Raw genomic sequence first — 25,332 nt, forward strand, 5'->3', positions numbered from 1 at the left:
GAATCTGAAAATTGAAACATTATGATGGTTGTATTTTGTTTTTACATTAAGGCACATTCCCCAAATTTATTAAATTGATAGATATTTATCCTATCTTTTTATTTTACAACAATTATGAATTTGAAACTACTGTATCAATTTTACTCTTTTGGGTCCAATAACCTTACTTAAAAACTCTCATAGTTTTAAATGTAGTTTCTCAGTAAATCTCACAAAACGCATCTAAAACTCGTTACTTATGAGGGGTTTTATACATAAAAATATCATTTAATATGTGCTGTGATGTTATAGTTTGTATAGTCAAAGAAGTATAAAATACACATCTATTTATTTTTATAGATCTTTGGTACAGTTAAGAGTTCATTGTCATTTGAAATCTATGATGTAAATAGTAATTGTCATAATACTTCGTTTGTTTTGTTGGAAATCTAAAAACATTTGGCCATTTTGCAAATAGGATACCCTTAATAATTAGACTAGCCACTAGACTGATAATTACGATATTTCTATGATTTTTTTTCTTTTTTATGTTCACAGAGACAAAAGCCAGTCTATTCTAGAGATTTTCTAAGAGGACTGATGTTAAAATTGTAATATTGGACATAGTATATAGACTGGCTCAGTTCACTACATGAAATCATAAAAATGTGAAAAAAATTATCATAGTCTAGGAGCTGGTCTTCTTAATAATCATCTTAAAACTTCAACATTTTTTTTCAACTGGGTATCATACAGAAAAATAAGTCCATACACTGTGACTGCACAATCATACATACATTGAAAAAGGAAGACTTGATGAAGTGATTAAAAAGTAGACTTTTCCTTAAATATATGATACATTCATGCATCCTTAAAGGTGCTTCAGGTAGCAGGAAAATGCATCTATTCATGTGCCATATTAAAAAAATTTCGCAATCGGCAGGGGATACCCCTCCCGAACCCACCCCAGGTTGGGCCCCCCCAGCAAACAAATCCTGCACACGGGCCTGCTAATCAGTGGAGAAGATGAACATTTCAAATAGTAAGATCATAGGGAATCTGTAAATAATGAGAAAAATCTAATATGTATCATAATTTATTTATTAGTTACCTCCAGTGGAGCTATATACATTAACAATTATCATTTACACAACACTATAAAGTGCTAGATCTATAACTATAAAATATATATAACACTTTTACAGTATCTCTCTAACACATGAGAACAGAACACTTGTTAAAATGTGGTAACTACATATAAACACAGAAGGTAGATAGCAGATTTTTGCTTTGTGCCATCATTTAAATAGATAAATAGCATTACACTTTCTATATTTAAGAGGAAAATTTTTCACCGACTTTAAATATGTTTCTCATCAATGAATAATCTTACACTAAATACAACTGAAATGTTAAAACATCTGAACAAAAAACCAAAGGAACTGATAATTTTTATGCCTAAATTAAGACTTCTTCACTGATTATATACAGTGATTTCTTCTCTGAGATATACAATGATATCAAAAAAATATCTCTTCACTTATATACACAATGACTTCTTCACTGATATACACAATGATTTCTTCATCGATATACACAGTGACTATTTCGTAACAATGCCAGATTTGTTTCAATCAAATGAAAAACAATTACCAATATATCTATGTAGTGAAGTGAAATAAAACAACTTTGGTAAATTTATAAGTGAAATAACTTTATATTTTCATTGAAAACAATGTACAAAGTTCAATTTAGATAACGTGTATTAGGTTCTATCTTTGATTTTTCCCCCGACTTGTCGTTATGTTAACTGAACCCATTTGACTTTCAGTATGTTAAATTGCTGAAAACTTCAAGACAAGGGTTCAGTGCTTTCTGTTTCGTTTGGGAGTTTCTTACAAATTCGATTTATATTCTTTATCTAATGGCTGTTGTAAAATATGCTTATAAATTGTTTTTGTTTCAGACAGAAATAAGAAAGAATAAATAAAGAAATTATCTGACAAAACATGTACAGAAACACATTACAAACTGCCACCTTCACAGCCATACCATCTCAGATTAGCATTTGTCCATTCCATTCACGAGCTTTTATAAACCTTCTTTCATTTTGAACAAAATTAGGAACTTTATTTTGAAAAAGCACTTTGAATTTTAAACATATACTGATACTTTGACACGTAAAATATACGTAACAGCAACAACAACAACAAACATTAACAACATAACAGATCATTGCATTTTACTGAATACCTTCTTTCAAATCAAATCCATACATTTCATTGTAGTCTATAAAAAAAAAGTTGCAAAAATAATTGCAAAAGCTACTTTGCTTTTGGTGGGTACATGTTGAGCAAATTATCAATATAGGCTAAAGCTGAACCAAAAAGCACCTACACCTTTTTAGCAGTTACAAAAAAAGCAAAGTAAATTTGACTGTTACTTTATTATTCAACATGTAAAAACAAAATTGGGCAGTCATACAAATTTATTTCAGTTAGTTCACCCTTTTTGTTGGTACTCAATGGTTTAGCGAACATTTTAGATGAGATTTTAGAGATTTTTTTTTTAAATTCAGATATTTCTGTGAGGCTATAATTCGCACTTTTATAAACTGGAAAATTGAGAAAATTGGTGTGACAGAGTATTTAATATATATAGCCAACTTGCGGAAAGTGAACAACTATTTGTATTTACAAAATAACAACTTATTTTCTGAACATTTAATCAGTTGGTGAATATAGCAAAAAAAAAAAAATCACTCACAAAAATTGGCAATTTTACTGTATTCATTTTGATAACAATGGATAATTTTTTGGATCCTGTAGCCTTTCAAAAAGTTTATGATAAATTCCAGCTGGCTGAATAACAAATTAATATTAAATGGCAAAATTTACTTCATAATTTTATCACACAGCATGATATATATTCATGATTATCAAAACAATTTCACATACTATGAAAAAAACAATCATCTCTTGGATGGAAATTACTTTTTGTATGTATACATTACTAAGCAATTTAAAATTAATGTGTACCCATTTTTCAATCTCAAAATTTTAAACACTTTATTCTTTATTAAAAAAAAAATGTTCTATATCCAGGCCCAATCTGAGTACACTTACTGAATGACTTACTAGTCGATAGTCAAAACAACAGGTTTTGACTATTGACCGAAAAGTCATTCAGTAATACATGACACAAAATAAATGTTTCTAGTTTTCACTTTTGCCCAGCAATTCTGTGAAGAACCATGGACCAACATTTATATATCGAGTCATATAAAAATCTGCAATATGCTTGCTTAAATATGAGCCGTGCCATGGGAAAACCAACATAGTGGCTTTGCGACCAGCATGGATCCAGACCAGCCTGCGCATCCGCGCAGTCTGGTCAGGATCCATGCTGTTCGCTAACGGTTTCTCTAATTGCAATAGGCTTTGAAAGCAAACAGCATGGATCCTGATCAGACTGCGCGGATGCATGCTGGTCGCAAACCCACTATGCTGGTTTTCTCATGGCACAGCTCAATTAGGTTTTTCTTACCTCTTGATATATCTTAATCTAGAATCATAATGGTATATACTGTGTTGCATAATGTACAAAATGGCTTTTTACATAAAATTTACAGCACTTATTCAAACTATACAAATGAACTAAAACTAAACTGCAACTTGGTTGCTAAATAAGGAATGTACACTACACAGTAAAAAAGAATCAAGACTTTATTAGCACAATCTCTTTATCAAGAAAATAAGAAACTTATTCATGTATTAAACAAATAAAAAATAATAAAACAATTTGCCTGTAGAGGAATATCACCAGTAGTCTACCATAATTATATTCCATGAAAAATAACCAAACAAAAAACCTGAAAACAAAATTTCTGTTTAACTTTTGATATTTTTCAGCCCAATGCAAAAATAAATCTCTAAGCTAACTTGATACAAATGGTTGAAACCATTCGTTGCAAATGATACCGACAAAATAATTCTGACTTTGAAAACAATCAAAACAGCGAGATGCTTAAGAAACAAATTTACAGTTACCTTTTTTTAAAAGGAAAGAAAAAGAACGAAGGCAAAAAGCCTGGGGAAAAAATCATACTTTGAAAAAGAAAGAACAGAGTATTTTTCTTCCAATTTCATAAAGTATCACTAAAATCAGATGTTAACAAATATGAATATTAGTTTTATATAAAGCAAAATATTGTGTGTTTCCTATTTTTGTTATAAATTCAACTGATAAAAAATAATCAATTTCCTATCAATTTTGTTATTTGGAAATGTACCTACTGCTATGGAAAAGTGGGTAAAAAATCAAACTTAAAAGTTTGTTATTTTATTAAGAATTGCATAATAAAACTCAAATACAATCCAAGTTAAGACTCAAAATAAAACTTACTTTGCCTTTACAGATAATTATATGAATATTAGGAATATTGTCATAATAACTGATATTCAATTGTATTCTAGTTAAGGACACATTTTTTTTACATGAAAAACACATCTGAAAACATTTACAAAATTTTTTAATGTCTATATTTTGCACACAAGGAATATTTTGAAATGTCTGTACTTTGCCCACATAAACAAACATTTCAAACTAAAATTCTTCATATAAAATGGAATATATATCTATAGTTTACCAAAAATGTACAAAAATGCGTTTAATAAATGCCAATAACAATTAAATTAACAAATGAAAGACATATATTTATATCTTTAACCAGCCTTAGCACAAATTCCATCGTATTTTGGAAATTGTACTTTTATATAAAATCCTTAAACTTTATACACAAATCTTAGGGAAGATTCAAAGAAAAATTCTGGCCAAGTTTTCAAACACTGCCAGATAGTTAATATACTTAAAATATGATAATATGCCAAACCAGTACCAGACTACTAAATTAGACTTAAGCGGACAAAATCCTCTCTTCGATTTTGTTTAACGAAACTGTTAATATTACAAAATTATTGGCATTAATTGGAAAATAACAAAATATTTATATATAAGGAGATAATCATGTTTTCAACATGACTATCTGAAAATTAGGATAAGTATGAACAAAAATTGTTTGCAAAACTGTGCATTGGGTTTTTGTTGTGTGGGTGTGAGTGTGTGTGTGGGTGTGGGTTCTTTGTATTCAAATTTATTTCACTAGTACAAAAGGGTTTACAAATTCTGGAGACCTACACAAATCTATCAGGTATACCTGCAATTGCATTAATTTTCTGATATACTTTGAATGAAGCATGTGCAGATATGAACTCAGCTAAGGACTTGAATTTAAGGCAGTCTCTCCCAGCAATTTGTACCGATTTAATAAAAGGAAAGAGCTAAATTAATACATGTTATTTATTAAATTATTCAATTAAGGCATGTACTTATTACTAAGAGAATAATCCTTGGTGCATAATGATCCAAACAGTGTTTGCTTTTGACTTTTTCCAGAACTTTTTTATTCTGTTTTTCTTAAAGTCATCTCAAACTGTATCAATTTTATTTCTTTATTTTGCAGCTGGGGCAGATTTTACTTATAAACATATTAAGGCCATAATAGCTAGTATTTATCTTGAATTTTCTGTTAGTGGAAAAGTTTTTTCTTTCTTTGTGCCTTCAATCGCTTGCAAAGTGTAATTATCATTTACTTAAAGTAGTTTTACATTATAAAGGCATATATGCTGAATACTATGAAAAGTCTTCTCTGTGATTTTAGATCCCTCTGTTTTACAGACAGAAAACAGCATTTGATCTCAAATGCAACAGAATTTGTTCATTAATGCAGTACACAAGAATTAAAATCCCATGTAGTGCACTATTATTTGGTGCCCAATGCCTTGCACGAGGATTTGATACACAATGAAGTGATCCAAGATTTGGTTCCAATGCATTACACAGTTAGTGCTAATATGAGGTTACCCATAAAGTTTCTGTGTTTATATCCATTATGTGTATCTCTTTTTTTTTTCCTGTGTGTTGACACATCTAATATTTCTTGCATATATACACCTGATTTTCAGCACAAGTTTCAGGGTATCCAGTATCTTTGAATGTACATACATCAGATTTTTAGCACAAATTTCAGCATATCCAATATGACTTTGTACACTTAAAGATTGCTTGCACCAATTTCAGGGCATCCAATAGGTATGGCTTTGTATGTATATACCCTAGATTTTCGGCACCCATTTCAGCAAAAATGTCTTTGTATGTATATATATCAAATTTTCGGCACCAATTTCTGGGTATCCATTATTTATGCGAGTGTAAGTATACATCTAAAAGTGCCATCTTCCCATATAATACATTGCTGAACACCTGAAAATAGAAAAGAAAATTTATTTGAAAACATCATCCACATCAACACAAACGATTTCGTTGCTTGAAGGCAAGAGGTCCCTCAATCTAACAAAGTTGGTCCTTATTTCTTTTTTTTTGCTCTTTGCGCAAAACAAAACATAAACTTATCTAATATCTAATAATACAGGGTATCTGAAATATCAATATCAATCATTCACTGATTTAGTTTTAACTGAACGCGATGGTCTGATACTTGTAACATTTGGTGGTCAGTTACCTATAACAGTTTACTACATTTTGTGGTCAAATGCCCAAACCTGGTTTTCACTTAGACATACTGTAATATACATAAGATGCTGCAAAATATAATGCATGTCCTGAAGTTTCTAACACTATACTCTAAATCGAGCATCACTTTCTTAATATATATAAACAAAAGAATGCTAAAAAACAAATAACAAAAATATGATGCGGCAAAATTATGAAGGAACTGTAAAATAAATGTTAAAATGCATTGCATTGTCTGTAACCCTTCAAGTACATAATGCACCATACTGTGATTAAAAATTACACAATAAAAATGTAGGCTGAACCTTAACAATGCCAATCATTTATGGGCGTGTTCCTGCATTTTGCGCATTTACGTAACAATAATGACAGGATATGCATGCGGAACTAATGATATATGCCAATCCGTTTGGCAAACATCTTCATGTGTGATCGCTACACTTTGTCTCCAAAGTCGGCGACCTTTCAAAATACTATATTAACTGCACAATGCAAAAAAAAACAGGAAACGCAGATCTTGCAAACATGATGTTTGCCTGTAATGCATTTACGTAGATAGCCAATGAAATGCAGCGTTACAAAATGTCTTATCTTACAATGGCAGCCATTTTTATTACACTGCACATTTTAATAGTACATTGAACTTTTTCCATTTTTAAATGAGCAAAACAAACATTTGTGATATTTTTCTCATCTACCTTATTTACCATCGGCACCAAAAAGACTCAGCAGACAAAAGGACGTATGATTTGAAAGAAACACTAACAATATTCATCTCTTTTTTTTAAAGCTGCATAAAGCTTCTATGAAAATTTAAATATCTTTTTCTGAATTCGCCAAAATGGACAACAGAAATTTTCATGCACAAATTTATTCCATTAACTTTTCTCAAATTCTGGCAAAAATGCATCCGTTCAAATGATACCTGTCAGAAAATTTAGTTACATTTGTGAGCAAATTATGATATCAACTTTATAAAAACTAGTTTATCATTTGTCATGAAAATTATACAGGAGAAAATCTAAAATTAACAGTTGCATAACAGTAGAAATTATCACATGATCTCTGAAACTCGAAGGTTTTATTGTCAAGGGTGCAGCACATTTACGATGTAATGTAAAACAGCGTAATGTGAAATGCGATCTAGGTTTTTCACCGTAATCGGTATCATTTCAATGCAAAGTTAGAGCATAACACACTCAATCATATTCGGGTCAATGAAAAATTGACGTAAGGTCAAGTCACCCAGCAACGATGTTTAAGCCCCGCCTTCTGAAAAAAATCAATGACAAGTGGAACAGCTATTCCAGTATCCGTAAAACGCATTATCGCTTATCAAATTGTCACTATCATACAGAACAAACAATTATAAAAGAGACATTAAGACATATGTCCCTCAAAAATCTATTTTTCTTTCTTAGACTTTTGAAAAGGTGATACCAAATTCCAAATTCAAAAAAAGAAGTGTCACGTTTGATTGTAAATAATTTTGTATTACTTACAAGTACATATGACTTTTCAATAACCCTTTTCATTCAAATTGACCCATTATATAAAGAAAATCATTACTTATTAAATATGGCGCAGTGACACGACATGTAGTGAAAAATAGTGCAATAAAAAGTCAACATGTACTTCGAAAACGCAGTCAGTGCTAAAACCGGTGTAACTCTTATGTAAACGTTTTTGTCATACCGCTATAACCAATTGTTTCTTTTGATAGGCATATCTGTTGTAAGTTAAGTCAAACAAGGGCAGATCACTTTGATCACATGCAAATGCTTCATTAACGACATGCTTTACTGTGTGAACTAAACAGAAAATGAACATTATCTGTGGCAAATTAGTCATAACAAAATAGCTTAACATCTTGTTATCATGAATATACTGCAATAAAAAAGTCGAAGAGCTTTTTGTTTAATTATATAAGAGTTTGGCTTTAGAGACTATTAAATATGCATCCAAAACCTACATAACATGTAATGGTCCACATAGTCTTAAGAATAGTAAAACCATTGATTTGGGGAAAGTCAGATATCCCTATATACCTTTTAATTGACAGTAAGAGTAAAGGATATCATTAAATATTTTTGTTTTATATTATGATCTGCAGTTCTACATGAAAATACCTTTCTTAGGTTTGTGCTGTATCATCGGTTAGTCCAATAATCTAAAAATTTTGATTGGTTGGTCAATTCATTTTGAGCCCGCCCATTTAGCTCAGTAGGTAAGAGCGTTGGTCTACGGATCGCGTGGTCGCAAGTTCGATCCTCGGGCGGGGCGTATGTTCTCCGTGACTATTTGATAAATGACATTGTGTCTGAAATCATTAGTCCTCCACCTCTGATAATTCATGTGGGGAAGTTGGCAGTTACTTGCGGAGAACAGGTTTGTACTGGTACAGAACCCAGGAACACTGGTTAGGTTAACTGCCCACTGTTACATGACTGAAATACTGTTGAAAAAGGCGTTAAACCCAAAACAAACAAAACAAACAAACAATTCATTTTGTAAATAACTGTATGAAAGCCCTTAACAGACTCAATGTGTTTGTTTGTAAGCTTATTTATAGTCCCAACTGGGACCCATATGTGTGACTCCTCCAGAAGACTGTAATGTTAGTGGGAGGATATTGCAAGATACAGAAGACGCTCCAATTCCTGAAGCTTCCCTGGTTCTTTAGCGTGCCAGGTGTAAAGCACCCATACATTATGCAGGACTTTTATCCCTAAGTTAGTACATGTAATTTTTAGTTGGAGGAGCACGGGCTTGAACTTACTATGTGTGTGTATCAACGTTTTATATAGTTGTGATCGGTAACCCATAGCGCACCATACCACAAGAGAAATGTTAGTTTTTTTCAGATTCAAGAAGCTTTCCTGGTCTTTAGCACCCATACATGGGATTTTTATCCTACAGAGTGTTAGTAATTTTAGTTGCAGGAGCTGAGGATCAAACTCAGGTTTGGCAGTCTGACATCTTACCGTTAGACCAGAGACATCCCCAATCCTCCCCTACCATACCAGGAGCTAGAGATCCAACTGGTTTAACAGTATAGCTTATACCAGGAGCTGGGGATCCAACTGGTGTCGCAGCCTTGGCATCTTACCTCTGGACCTGAGACCTCAACCCCCTTATACAAGTGTTATGTAATTTAGTCTCGTTTTCATTGGTCTATACTATTTGACTTTTTTTATGCTACAGTAAAACTCAAGATCGCTTGAGGTCAGAAAAGGGATGAGCACAATACTCAAGTTCTCCAAGGTTTTGAGCGATCCAAACGTACAAAATATAAGGAATCCTGGAATATTTGCTCTCAAGTGATTCCGGTCATTGATGCTCAAGTTAGCGGTGTTTCATTGAAGTTCATTTAAACTAAACTGTAACTTAAGTTTCAATTTTTTTGCAGCTTTTGTGGAAGATTTGGCTTGCTCAAATGTGCCTCATAATTATCATCTTCAAATTATTCTTAAGTTGTTGTTGTTTCATCATCTATGGTATTTTACTACTGCCTTTGAACTTTCTGTGCAGCTATTGCCCACCACTGGGTGTTACTTATTATACTGTACTTGACTGAAACACTTGTACTTTGGAAGTAACATTGTGGTATTTGTTGGATTTAAGCAACAGTCCTTTACTGACCGACATACCGCTACCCTTTTCAAATCATAACAAAGGGGGCTAATGCACCACTTATCCCCCTACACCTGCAGATACAGGCCACCTGGCTCCAATATACCAGTAAACAACAAGAAAGGTCTGCTGCATTTTTGAAAATGCCAGTGGCCATCTTGATTCCATCTACATTTGTTAGCCCTGAACTTCTGACAGCTGCAGTAAGACACAACTGATAGTGAAAGGAAATAAAAATCAAAGTTGCCGGTTAATTTACTGGAAAATTTCAAATTTCACACTTGTCATCAGAGGCGAACATAACAATTATCTTTTGTATTCAATATTTCCCCCTGTTGTTATACAAATGAAATACTATACAATATTTATACAGCTATGCAATATAACCTAAAACCACAAAGCAATTTATGATCGTAGTTCTATATACTCAAATATCAACCTTGCGCATGCGTGCTACACCAAGTTGTGGCGTAGTATCCTATGACAACGTGATTGCATATGGCCGCTCGGTTTATATTGCTTGGGTTAAACGCTGCAATGCACAGATTTTTTCCTCTGCATGATTTTTATTACAAAAGCTTTTAAAAGGAATGGATGCAATGATATTTGTGCAAAATTTTCTGTAACTTATAATTCCGATGCACAGTGCATTCAGAATTGCAATAAACACCCAGTGAATTGGAATAAGCATCGAAGTAAAAGCGAGAAACGTTGAGTAATCGCGCTTTGACCATGTTACCGTTCTTTTAAAAATTTTACTTCAAATGAGACCCACCCTTGCCACTCCATTTTTTACTTTATTGTACACCCCAAACAATGAAGTTGTAAGGGGGGTTTACTGGTCTGTCTGTCCATTTGTCTGTCTGTCCATAGACACAATCTTGTGCGCACCAACTCTCCTCATCCCCTTGACACAATTTAAAGAAACTTCACACAAGTCATCAGTAACAACAGTAGTTGTGCATGGTGCATGTTAGGTTCTTTCAGAAAAAAATTCTGCACAGTTAATGGGACTTTGTTTTTTGTTAATATACTATATACATACAGTCTGCATATGCAATCTTGCATGCACCATCTCTCGAACCCTTGCCCACAATCTAATGAAACTTCACAAAAGTGATCAGTACCAACCCTGTTTGTGGATGGTGCATGTTACGTTCTTTTAGATAAATATTCTGCAGAGTTATGGGTCTTTGTTTTCTTGTTATAATGCTATATACAGAGTCTGCATATGCAATCTTGTTCGCGCCTAATCTCCGAACCATTGCACAAATTTTTATGAAACTTCACACAAGTGATCAGTAACAACCTTACTTGTGCATGGTGCATGTAAGGTGCTTTCAAAAAAAAATTCTGCAGAGTTATGGGGCTTTGTTTTTTTGTTACTATACTACACACAGTCTATATACATACAGTCTGCATAATTATGCAATCTTGTGTGCATCAAATTGCAATGCACTGTGTCAGGGCATGCAGGGCATATATTCATCACCTTCAGTGATAGCTCTAGTTTAACTCTGTGGGAAAGATTTTCTCACCTTTAGAAGGCTGATGATAGACTTTTAATATTAGCCAAATACAAATATGTAAAAGTAAACTGTAGGTCCTTCTTGCTCTTATCTTCTAATAAGTTACAGGGTTTATCATTGGTGTGCTAATAGCTTAATGAAAACAAGGTTGCATTATATTCCACTTAATATGTGCGGTTGGCATGCCATAAACTAGTTTAATGAAAAATGTCTCTTATTTCCTGGATCCAATGCTTGAAAATTACTTCGTTCCATGATTTTGAAAGTGCAAAAGTTGTTCTCTTTTCCTTGATTCAGGGCTCAAAAGTTGATCTCATTTCCATTTTGCTCTCATTTCCTGGTTGCAGTCTGCTAGTTGCTCTCATCTCCTGGTTTAAAGATGCAAAGCTGCATTCATTTCTGTTCTTGAGTGCCAAAGTAATTACCATATCCTGGTTTCAGGGCACTGGAGCTCCTCTCATTTTCTGGTTCTGGTGTTCTAGGTTCCAGGGCAGAAAAGTTACATTCATTTAATGTTTCTAGGTCAATAAAGTTACTGTCATTCCTGGTTCTGTGGCACAAAAATTGCCCTCTATTCCTGGTTCCAGAGCACTAAAAGTGCTCTCATTTCCTGGTTCCAGGGCAGAAAGGTTGCTCTCATTTCCTGGTTCCAGGGTACTGAAGTTGCTCTTATTTCCTGGTTCCAGGGTAGAAAGGTTGCTCTCATTTCCTGGTTCCAGAGCAGTAAAGTTGCTCTCATTTCCTTGTTGCAGGGCAGAAAAGTGCTCTCATTTTCTGGTTCCAGGGCACTAAAGTTGCTCTCATTTCCTGGTTCCAAGGCAGAAAGGTTGCTCTCATTTTCTGGTTCCAGAGCACTAAAGTTGCTCTCATTTCCTGGTTCCAGGGCACTAAAGTTGCTCTCATTTCCTGGTTCCACGGCAGAAAAGTTGCTCTCATTTTCTGGTTCCAGAGCACTAAAGTTGCTCTCATTTTCTGGTTCCAGGGTACTAAAGTTGCTCTCATTTCCTGGTTCCAGGGCAGAAAAGATGTTCTCATTTCCTGGTTCCAGAGCACTAAAGTTGCTCTCATTTCCTGGTTCCAGGGTACTAAAGTTGCTCTCATTTCCTTGTTGCAGGGCAGAAAAGTGCTCTCATTTTCTGGTTCCAGGGTACTAAAGTTGGTCTCATTTCCTTGTTGCAGGGTAGAAAAGTGCTCTCATTTTCTGGTTCCAGAGTACTAAAGTTGGTCTCATTTCCTGGTTCCAGGGCAGAAAAGTGCTCTCATTTTCTGTTTCCAGGGTACTAAAGTTGCTCTCATTTCCTGGTTCCAGGGCAGACAAGTGCTCTCATTTTCTGGTTCCAGGGTACTAAAGTTGCTCTCATTTCCTTGTTACAGGGCAGAAAAGATGCTCTCATTTCCTGGTTCCAGAGCACTAAAGTTGCTCTCATTTCCTGGTTCCAGGGTACTAAAGTTGCTCTCATTTCCTGGTTCCAGGGCAGAAAGGTTGCTTTCATTTCTTGGTTCCAGAGCACTAAGTTGCTCTCATTTCCTTGTTACAGGGCAGAAAAGTTGCTCTCATTTCCTGGTTCCAGGGTACTAAAGTTGCCCTCATTTTCTAGTTCCAGGGCAGAAAAGATGCTCTCATTTCCTGGTTCCAGAGCACTAAAGTTGCTCTCATTTCCTGGTTCCAGGGTACTAAAGTTGCTCTCATTTCCTGGTTCCAGGGCAGAAAGGTTGCTCTCATTTCTTGGTTCCAGAGCACTAAGTTGCTCTCATTTCCTTGTTACAGAGCACTAAAGTTGCTCTCATTTCCTTGTTACAGGGCAGGAAAGTTGCTCTCATTTCCTGGTTCCAGGGTACTAAAGTTGCCCTCATTTTCTAGTTCCAGGGCACGACTGTTGCTCTCATTTCTGGTTCAAAGGCTTCAAAGTCGCTCTCATCTCCAGGTTCTGGTGTATAGAAGTTGCTTTCATTTCCTGGTTCCAGGGTACTAAAGTTGCTCTCATTTCTGATTCAAAGGCTTTCAGAGAAGTTGCTTTCATTTGCTGGTTCCAGGGCACAACAGTTGCTCTCATTTCCTGCTCCCTGGGTGTGGAAATCTCTCTGTCTTGTTTCCATGGCATGAAAGTTGCTCTCATTTCTTGCTTCCATGGCATGAAAGTTGCTCTCATTTCTTACTTCCATGGCATGAAAGTTGCTCTCATTTCTTGCTTCCATGGCATGAAAGTTGCTCTCATTTCTTGTTTCCATGGCATGAAAGTTGCTCTCATTTCTTGTTTCCATGGCATGAAAGTTGCTCTCATTTCTTGCTTCCATGGCATGAAAGTTGCTCTCATTTCTTGTTTCCACGGCACGGGAGTTGCTCTCATTTCTTGTTTCCACGGCATGAAAGTTCCTCTCATTTCCTCTTACAAGGCACTGAAGTTGCACTCCTTTCCCGTTTGCAGGGCACAAATTTGCTCTTATTTCCTACATCCGAGGCACAAAAGTTAGTTTCTGCTTTACATGCAGAGGTGACAGAAAAACTGAAGAATCAGGATCTACTTATTATAAAGGCTGTTGTTTTACTACACCACAGAAGCATATGTTTTACCAAATTACCCCTCTACTGGGCAATCAGAGGTAGAATGATATGTGTAACATTCAGTAATTTTGCCAGGACTGAATGATGAATTTGAGCAAGTGGTATTATTTGAGTGAGAGGGCTGCTCAAACTTAATATCGACTTTGTCTATCTCATTTGGCAGGAGGCTTAATACTCTCTTTGGCAGGAGGCTTAATACTTGTTTGACTAAATATCAACATGATTTGCAGTCTTCCTACTACTTCTACCTCATCAATGTGGGTTCGAAACCTCATTTGGGGCATAGAATTCTTCACGTGAGGAAGCCATCCAGCTGGCTTACGGAAGGTCGGTGGTTCTACCCGGGTGCCCGCTCGTTATGAAATAGTGCACGGAGGGGCACCTGGGGTCTTCCTCCACCATTAAAGCTGGAAAGTCGCCATATGACCTAAAATTGTGTCAGTGCGACGTTAAACCCAACAAAATAAATAAATAAATACTACTTCTATGAAAATGGTGAATGTCATCGTGATTATAATTGAATGCTTCCATTAATTTTGCATTCATTCAAATTTACAAATTACATTAAGAAAAGATGAGAGCAGCATTAGTAAACACTTCACAAATTGACACTAATTTCGGAATCACTGATTTTTGGTTTACTATTTGTTGCCTTAGAGCGATTATTGACTAAATGCAAACCATTTTTGCTACTTGAAGACCATGGGATGTATGACCACCTTCACCATGGTGTCTACTTCAACAATTTACTTGTTTTAAAGGGTGTTCTGCTGAAATCACCACAGAACTTCCTGATTTTCTATACGTTTCAACAAAAGGCTTGACAAGCCGTATCAACAGCAATACTTTGTTAGTTTTTACTTTTGTTCATTTAACCTTCAATGGCTGAATGATACCATAATTCTGGTATCTTAACTCCTTTTCAGCACTTTGCCATAATTTCTTATATACCAGTAGACTATCAGTTAAAACACCAGCAGGCAAATAAAAAACTTGACAGATAAAAAAGGATCTGGGCCAGTCATGTTCAGCCATGGTAAAAAACTAAACGTCCAGCTCAATTCAGTGAAATGATAATGAAAAATATATGACAAACTTGCACAAAGATTGCTAATTATAAAGATATATTTTACATTTACACTATACACAATAGGTGGCATTTCACATCGAAAGTCTTTTAACAACCCACATAGTGTTGGATCGATAAACCAGCTCAAACCGGTATTTGGCCATGCACTGTGTACTGTTTATCAGCATAAATTTCCGGGCATTTTCAAAGTTTTGAATCGGACAGTTTTCAAGAGCAGGAGATCTGAACAAAAAGCTTGACCAATGCTGTAACTACGATCAAGAGACGATAATATTGTGTACATGTTTTGCGTAAATTAATTATAAAAAGCCATGTTATTCTCTATGTATCTTAAAACAAGAAATCCTGTAAAAAAGCAAAACTGACATGGACAGAATTGTTGATGTATTTGTATCTGTAACTGTGAATGTATAATACAAAAGGAGTATGACACATTCCCAACCATGGTTACAGTAAACATTGCAGCTGACAGAAAATCAAATTTCAACCAACGTAATCATTATTATCGTGGTAAAGTTGTCCGATGTATTTATTGCGCATTATTTTCTGTCATATATGTGGGTCTGTGACAACACTTCCACGTTTCGCATTTGCCGCGGTATTCCTCAGAGCATGTTCGGCCCTGGGCATGGAATGAGAGAGAGCCTTACTGTACACGAAGTCCAGAGGTTGCACGGTCAACATTGTGAACACCGCATATCAAAGTTGTTTGAATACGTTATTAAATGCATATATAACAGTGAAAAAAAATGAAAACCAGTATTTATATTACAAAAAAGGAATATTGTCTTTCAAATCATTCTTTTGGCACTTGTAGAGACTCTGTTTATACCATTGGCTATGTTTACAAAATGTTTTTAACAAATTCTGAGACAATCGCTACAAGGCATTTCACCATAGTTCGATAACAGCAATATGTAAATATTATTAACAACAAAACGACTTAAATTGTACAAGAATTGCTTGGTTCTCAGTTTAACACTATTATTTATCAACATAAGTATATCACAACTTCTCCACATGACACCGAGCTGGAGGACAAATGACTTCGGCCACGTTGTCTTCAGTAAAATCGATACAGACAAAAAATGCACAGCACAGGAAACAAACTCATGACCATTCATAAACATGTGCTCTATCTACTGAACTTACATGTCAGTAGTCAGTTGCGTGGAAACAGAAGGATACATTAAAGTTATCTACAATTTTGTGGCAACTCTGCTGCATGGAACCAAGAACGCTGTAAAAAATTTTAACCTCTGTATGTTTGAGGCACCTCTGTCACACAGAACCAAGAACGATGCAATATTTCTGATCAAAAAGGAAATTTCTGACTATATTCTTTTAAGGGACATACCACCAGATGAACCAACCTTTTTAAAAACTAATAGCAGTTGATATTAGTTGCCTAAATGATGAACCAGTACTGTTTAAGTAGATATTTCAATATATATTTCATACAAACTACAGCTAAATTTCTTCTATTTTATACCAAACTTCAAGTGTGACTAACTCTATGGAGAGTTTTCTATATCTTACTAACAAAAATGATGTTTTTATGCTGGTAGATAACAACTTCTTAAAATGTACGGCATCACTGAAAAATTTCTTCCTACTGTAATTATTAACTAATGTAAGTAATTTCTAAATTTCACAAAACTTGACATGGATCTGGAAGCATGCGGCTTTAACCCTTACCCTGCTAAATTTCTAAAATGGACTTGTCCATCTTTCAATTTGGACAGTACTATAAACTGTTAAAAGGGTTGCTTACTAAAAGATACTAAATGAATGGCAAACAGTGCAGATCATGATCAAACTGCATGGATGTGCAGGCTGATCATGATCTGCCCTGGACGCAAAGGCAGAATCAGTTGTGTCCAGCATGATAAGGGTTAAATAAGAATAATTTCTGCGGACCAGGTACTAATGAAAGGAAAATCTAAACACATGATTGTATCATGAAATGCTTTCAAAGAAATATTAATTGTGGGACACTCTACTGACACTCAATCAGTTATTTTTCCTTATTTGGTATTACGAACAAATTAAATCGAACAATAAACGAGCTATGAGACCATCGGCATCATTTGGGAAGGACTGAAAGAAGGCGCATTGGGAAGTTTCATCTAAAGTAAACAGAAAAACATCCCATTCTACATAACATTTAAGTACACAAAGTCAATTGTCTAAGTCCTTGAAATTAGCTAACAAAGTTCATGGACAAAAGTAACTATATCTAAATACTTCAACAGAACATATATGTATGATACATATAAAAGAGTGGGCGCAAATCAACAACACGCAGATGATACGCACATCTCATTTCCCTTTGTAATCTGGAACAGATGTACATTGCAAATTTTTTTTCTCGTCTACGCAATCAAATAACACATTTCAAAAAATTTTTTTTAAAAGCAACGCTTCTAGGTTTGTTTTTTTCTAAATTATCGCAGATGTCACATTGTTAAACACCAAACCGCAATTTATCACGATGAATACGCTTATAGATTAATTATAATTACTTTAATCGCATATAAATGAAATAAATTTGATATTTATAATGTCTAAATAACTTGAAGTATTACATCTATGTGTGTGTTCTTCCCAAATGCGACACCACGGAGCCTTTGCCTTGCAAAAAAATATTGTAAATATGACCCGATAACAAAATAAAAACACACGTGCAAACAAATGTGGGTTGTTACTATTTATAGCACTTTTATGTAAGCTACAATATTTTCATTGCATTTTGGAACAGCGATTGCCACATGTTCCTGGCAATGTTACCCAAATACATGGATAAGCATGTAAACTTTTTTATTAGCCTGAAAAAAAAAAATTCACTCTAAAGCTGATTGATATTCCGTAATTTACCTTCACGATACAACAAAGCTTTCTATTATAGCATAATGACCAACTTCCAATTTAACGCGCATTCATTTCATGATCAAGTTTCAAACTGCGCTTAGCTACGTAAACACATGTCAAAATCACATAATGGTTTCTTTTATATTTGTACGCGATAAAAATGAATGCTTGTCTTGCTGATTTGAATAGTGGATAATATACGACATGGTTTATCATCGTTAACACGCATGACTATTCTAAAAATAACTTGCCTTGACATATAACAGAATCGAATTACCTGTGTTACAGGTTTTATAATATCCAAGATGGCCGCTCCTGTTATAAAAACGATGATAAAAGTTTTGTTCCTTTAAAAAATACCTTTTAAATAACATGTCCAGCTTCTTTTAACTCAAAAAATCACTTATCAAAGTCCTGCATCGACCGAAGTCATTCTCAAAAAGTTATTTATCCAAAAGCTATGAGAACAAAGAAAAAATGGAAGAAATGCAACAATTGACATTAAAAATCAAAACTTCCCATAAAACTTTGCTAACTTATGAAGTTACTCAATCTAGACAAGTTTTACTTTCAAAAAGATGTGCATTATACCAGACAAAAATCACTAGACTGGGAAAAGTCGTAAAATCACTGCATAATTTTGAATGCACCAAATGCAGTGGGGCAATCAGTTTTTTAAAACATATAATTATCCAACATGCACCCTGTTGCATCTAAAAAACTTAACAATTCTCAGTTGCTTTTTTTTCTGGAAAAAAATGGGTTGAAGTTTTAATAAAAGTGCAAATCAAAGCAACAAAGCTACACGAATAGTCCCCCCTTGTCCGCGAAACTTGTAAACGGTGGCATTTTCTGTCTTTGTCAAACGGAGGCGTTTTCTTCCTTGAAATAACTTTTAATCACCGCATGAAAAAGCGTGAGTCAAACATGCATTATATAGCATGCAAAATGCAGCATGCAGACCTTTGTTTATACCCCTAATTTTGCTGAAATATCCAGACAAAATACTTTATTTATTACAAAACGACGTTTTAATCAAAGCGATATAACTCGATGCGCTCTATTTTTATGGTAATATAGAAACTAAGCGTCAGTTATGTACCAGAAAATGTTTTCCGGAATAAAAACAAAAACAGATAATTTATTTAATAAAAAAAAAGAAGAAGATTTGTGTTTTATCTTAACATTTCTAACATGCGGTGGCAGCTAAATAATTGTCAGAGGTGCTTTAGGTATGGAAATAATCGACAACCGACGATGGCAGAATCTAGAACCTTATCAACGTTATCGCCCCTTCACCACTAAATTGACCGTATACGTTAAAATTCAATTAAAATTTCTGGTTAAAATCTGCTCTATGAGTAGTGTTTAGAGCTGTTGAAATCATTGATTTTGATCTTGTACCTTTAAAACAGTTTTTTTACTGGTATTTCAAATGTGTACGGCAAGCCGTGAAGTCCTAGAGAATGTTTTCATGTAAAACGTAATGTCCCCCACCACTTAACATTGCAGACATTGTACAATGCCACAAATTAAGGGCAATAACTCCAGTGAAAACCAATGAATCATAACATTCCAACAATATACACAACTAGGCTTAGCACTGATCACTCCTTTGAAGTTTGGTGGAATTCCAACCAGTGGTAAAGGAAAAATAGCCTAGACATTATAGAATCTGACAAATTAAATCATAGTTTTGCTGAAAATCATTAAACCACAACATGATGATGATATACACACTAATCACTGGTGAAGTTTGAGGACAATCAGCCAAATGGCATACTGCAAGTAGTGTAAACACTAAACTTTTACAAACAAGGGGCCATAACATTGCTGAAAAATCACCAAGAAATGAATAACTAAGCTTGGCAAGGATCATTTTCAGAAAAGGTAAATGACAAGTCAAGGGTCACAACTACATGTACACACTACCAAGACCTATTAATGATGCTGCAAACCAAGTTTAATGAAGTTCCATCATGTGCTTAAAGTTTTTTTTTTTTAATTTTAGCACTTGCCCCTAAAAGGGGCCAAGTGCCCCCATTTGGAAAATTTGGGTGAGGACATTTTAATGAAACAACAGACCAAGTTTGAGGAAAATCCATCAAGTGGTTTTAATGAGAATTTAGTTGTTGAACAGTTTTTCAATATTTAGCTCTAGGGGACCCTATGAAAGGCCAAGGGCCACCATATGAATAAATCTGAAAGAGAATCTTACAATCATGCTACAGATAAAGTTTAATGAAGATTCATCTAGCAGTCCATGAGAGGAAGTCCTTTAAATGTTTTTTTTCTCTATTTTTAGCTCTAGCAGCCCTTAAAGAGAGGCAAAGTGTCCTCATTACAACAAAATTGAGACAGGATCTTGACAGAATGCTACAGACCAAGTCTGGTGTAGTTCTGACCAGTAGTTTTCGAGAAGATTTTAATGTAAATTGTGGATTCAAGAAGATGGACACTGGACCATCCACCAATACTAATAGCTCACCCTGAACCTTTGGTTCAGGTAAGCTCAATGAAGAAAAAATATGTGAAACAAAATTAATGACCTTTTGTCCTAAATATAAATTTATGAATTAATTCCAAAATGATGCCATGAATGCAGTAAACTAGATGCTCACCGGCCACATGTCGAGCCTGCCCCACCCTTTGACCCCTAACTGTAACCTTGACCTTTGAGATAGGAACCTTAGGTTTGCACATGGCATTCTGTCTCATTAAGTTAAACATTCATGCCAAATATAAACAAGATTGTTCAATGCATGTCAGCGTTATGGGCCGGACAAGATCAGACATGACCTTTGACTTCCAACTGTGACACTGACCTTTGAGATTGGAACCTGAGGTTTGTGCATGACACTCCAAGGTTAACATTTATGCCAACTATAAACAAGATTGTCAAAGTTATGGACCGAACAAGATCTGACATGACCTTTGACTTCCAACTGTGACACTGACCTTTGAGATTGGAACCTGAGGTTTGTGCATGACACTCCAAGGTTAACATTTATGCCAACTATAAACAAGATTGTCAAAGTTATGGACCGAACAAGATCAGACATGACCTTTGACTTCCAACTGTGACACTGACCTTTGAGATTGGAACCTGAGGTTTGTGCATGACACTCCAAGGTTAACATTTATGCCAACTATAAACAAGATTGTCAAAGTTATGGACCGAACAAGATCTGACATGACCTTTGACCGCCAACTGTGACCTTGACCTTTGAGATAGGAACCTGGGTTTAGCACAAGACACTCCGTCTCACTGAGATTAACATTCATGCCAAATATAAACAAGATTGCTCCATGCAGGTCAAAGTTATGGTCCGGACAAACTAATCTGGACGAATGGACGCACATACACCGAACAACCATTTGGACAACTATGTCTTCGCTTCCGCAAGCAGGCTCGACAAAAATCAGACAAGTTATTCTAAAGCAAAGTTTTTCCAGCACCTGTCAAACAACTAAAACTTCGATATGCAAGAATAAAACTTCTAAATTTCTCAGTATCATGTTGAAAGAAATATGGGCTTTAAAAATATCATACCAGATGCTATACAGTATTTGTCGACATTTTGGATACAGTGCTATATGTGTCTTCTGCGTCACTCTGACTCATTTTGTGGTCCAGTTCCATTGCTTCTTCGTTCGACTTCTCCTTTAATGCCATCTGGTATGCCACCTCAAATGACTCGCCCAGTGTCAGGATAATGTCATGTGCTAAACTCTGAAAGTAGATAAAATGACATTGCTAATAATGTCATAGGCTAAACCCTAAAAGTAGACAGAATGCCACTGCTAATGTTATGTGCTACATAGAGAAATTAGATAAAATATCAAGTTATTGTCATGTAATAAAACCCTGGAGTATTCAAAATACCACTACTGATGTCATGTGCTTAACTCTGAAAGTAGATGAAACTGCTATTGTCAGGTGCAAAACTCTGAAATTAGATAAAATACCGCCGTTAATATCATACGCTATACTTTGCAAGTAGATTAAATTCAACTGTCAATGTCATGAGTCTAAGCTCTTAAGAGCAGATGAAATGTCATTACTTAGATAAATGTCATAATGCTAAACTCTGAATGTACATAAATGCCACCAGTAAGGGCTCAAATCTGAAAGGAGATAAAATGTCATTCTTAATGTTATATGCTATATTCGGAATGCAAATGCCACTGGTAATGCCATGTGTTACAATCTAAAAGTTGATAAAATGCCATTATTTATGTCATGCGAAAATAAACAAAAAATGGCATTAATACTGCCATCATAATAACTTAACATGTCAGCAGGCCACCTTGTATACATCTCTCAAAGTATCAGAATAAATTGTCATGTGATAACCTCTGAGAGCTAAATAGATTCTATACACAATCACTTATAGCACAGCCCATATTCTGGCAATGTATACCCAACAAGTATAGCTATGACAGTCATAAGAATTCTTGTGATAATTCTTTTATCAATAATATATACGGAGTTAGTGGCACAGCGGTTAGCAGGTTGCACTACAATGGCAGTGATCCAGGTTAGATTCCTGGTTGCGGCTGATATTCTAACTAGAGGTCCGGTGCCAGGTAATTTACTTTAATTGGTACTGTTTCCAGCAGTATCTGCCTAGACTGGATGCTGAGGAGGTAAATATGACATCTGAAGTGGGCTCGACTGGAAAAAAATTGCTCCATCCATTCCAGGAGGGGACTTTCGTCGACTACTCATGTTAAACAAGGAACTTTTTAGTATCTTTACCAGAAGACTTTTTAATCCCCCGCCATGGCGGAGGGATTATAGGAATGGTCTGCGTCCGTCCTTCCGTCCGTCCGTCCGTCCGTAACAAAATCGTGTCCGGTCCATATCTCCTAAACCCCTTGAAGGATTTTCATGAAACTTGGGTCAAATGATCACCTCATCAAGACGATGTGCAGAACCCATGAGTCAGCCTTGTCGGTTCAAGGTCAAGGTCACAACTCAAGGTCAAAGGTTTGAGCCTGCCATTTTGTGTCCGCTCTATATCTCCTAACTCCCTTGAAGGAATTTTATAAAACTTGGGTCAAATGATCACCTGATCAAGACGATGTGCAGAACCCATGAGTCAGCCATGCCGGCTCAAGGTCAAGGTCACAACTCCAGGTCAAAGGTTTGAGCCTTCCATTTTGTGTCTGCTCTATATCTCTTAAACCCCTTGAAGGATTTTCATGAAACTTTGGTCAAATGATCACCTCATCAAGACGTTGTGCAGAATTCATGAGTCAGCCATGTCAGTTCAAGGTCAAGGTCACAGCTAAAATCAAAGGTTTACCCTTTCACTATCCATAGCAGTGGCGGGGGATTTAGCTGTCTTTCAGACTGCCTTGTTTTGCTTTGAGTTTGAAAACCATTTTCAGTATTTCTTAACATCAAACAGACCACTTTAAATTGGAACAAAATTATGATAAATGTTCCATTAAGCTGATCCCCTTTATATCTTATGACCATGCAAAATCATCCTCTGTTCTTTCAATTGCTGAATATGACACTTTCAATTTCTCATGATTGATGAATCATTTAATGTTGAATCTTCTCATTTCCGAGTGGCGATGACCATCATCTTTAATGGTCATGTGACTCCATGGTCCCTTTTCTTTCCCCATATGTGATTTCCCACTGTTTCAGCCCCATAGTGCATCGCAGCTGCAATATCAACAGACCCGTATTCAATTTTTGCGAGACGATTTTCCCGTCAATAAAACATAGAGAACATTTCCAACTGCTCATGCCTTTCGCTTCATTTAATCCGGTAAAAAGATCGCCGTCACGACCATTCTACATCCAACATCGTCAGAAACTGTCGAGAGCAAGGCATAATTGATAACACTTCCATTGCTATATTCAAGTCTTCTTCTCGTCTTAAAGGTTAATAAAAACTTTCAATGCAGAATGTTTTGGGTTAACGTAAAATGTCGAGAATGAAATAGATCTGTCAAAAACGACAATGGAGACACCGTGGGTCCAGCATCTAAACGATGGTGATTATTGATTTCTTGTGATTGGTCAATGCATTTGATGATAAAGCTTTTCAATGATTCAGATCAAAGGTCAAGTTTCTGAATGATTTTGATGGCAATTAAGCAACTTAAGACTTTATGTTTGCTGAAAAGAGAACATGTCTAAATCGCACTAAATCAGTTTTCCTTAATCAGCTTTTATGATGTCCAAACATTTCCAAAATTCTTGACATTGCTTCGGATTAAAAACCTCAAGAATACAATAAGCTTTCTCTAGATAACAACATCTTTTATTCAGCAAATATCAAATAATGTTCTTTAAATAAATGGCTATGGTTTATATGTCTAGACACTAGACGTGCTATACTGACCTTGAAGCTATAACCATACCAAGGTCAAAATGAAAAATTATTTGTCAGAAAAAATGGATATTTCATAGAACACATCTAAAAACAAAAGCTATCTTTTCAAGTTAATAATTAATCCAGACATAACATACATAGTTAGTAATATCTTTGAAAAATGTCTTTTCTAAAAGATGTCGCCATACATACATTGATATTCATCAGTCCTGACAAACTAATCAAACATGCATTCTAGTCACTTTAGTCATATAGCACATCTTTCTATCAATCAGGTGTTCATGAGACAGAAAATCTGGAAAATGAGGTAAAAATAAAACTTTCTGATGACTAAATTCATATTCTTCAAACACCTGTTGCAAATCTAAGAGAAATAATAACTTTGGTCTTTTCAAGCTTCCATAGAAACAACATATATTGCCCAGTCAACATTTTGCTGTCACATTGTGAACAGGGTCAGATCAAATCTTGTACTCCGACTATATCATTGCCACTAGTATAAATCTGGCTGATATTCTCTGTAAACCTGTCTTTTACTGGCCAATGTTCTCTAATGAAACCTGTACCTTTAAGAAATACCGAAGAAACATAAATCTTTGCCATTGAAACAGGATGAGAAAGTTTGAAATTATTCGCATAAAAGTGTCTAGTAGCCTCATCATCAACATAAGGGTGCCTTCAATTTTACAATAAATGCCACCAAACTTGGAAAATTAC

At 35.1% G+C, this 25,332-nt stretch overlaps 1 protein-coding gene across 5 annotated transcripts in view; it reads right to left on the minus strand.

The window, feature by feature from the left end:
* Positions 1-1,062: 1,062 nt before the first annotated feature.
* Positions 1,063-25,332, minus strand: part of LOC123535910 (ankyrin repeat and sterile alpha motif domain-containing protein 1B-like) — a 171,081-nt gene continuing 146,811 nt past the window's right edge. For all 5 annotated transcript variants that reach the window (XM_053529276.1, XM_053529278.1, XM_053529275.1 and 2 more), the window contains 2 exons: positions 21,810-21,989; positions 1,063-6,300 (listed from right to left, as the gene is read on the minus strand). In XM_053529276.1, coding sequence (XP_053385251.1) covers positions 21,816-21,989 — 174 coding nt within the window. In that variant the 3' untranslated portion in view covers positions 1,063-6,300; positions 21,810-21,815. The remainder of the gene's footprint in view (positions 6,301-21,809; positions 21,990-25,332) is intronic.

The sequence above is a fragment of the Mercenaria mercenaria genome, chromosome 17 (assembly GCF_021730395.1).
Source record: "Mercenaria mercenaria strain notata chromosome 17, MADL_Memer_1, whole genome shotgun sequence".
NCBI classification, from domain to species: Eukaryota; Metazoa; Mollusca; class Bivalvia; order Venerida; family Veneridae; genus Mercenaria; species Mercenaria mercenaria.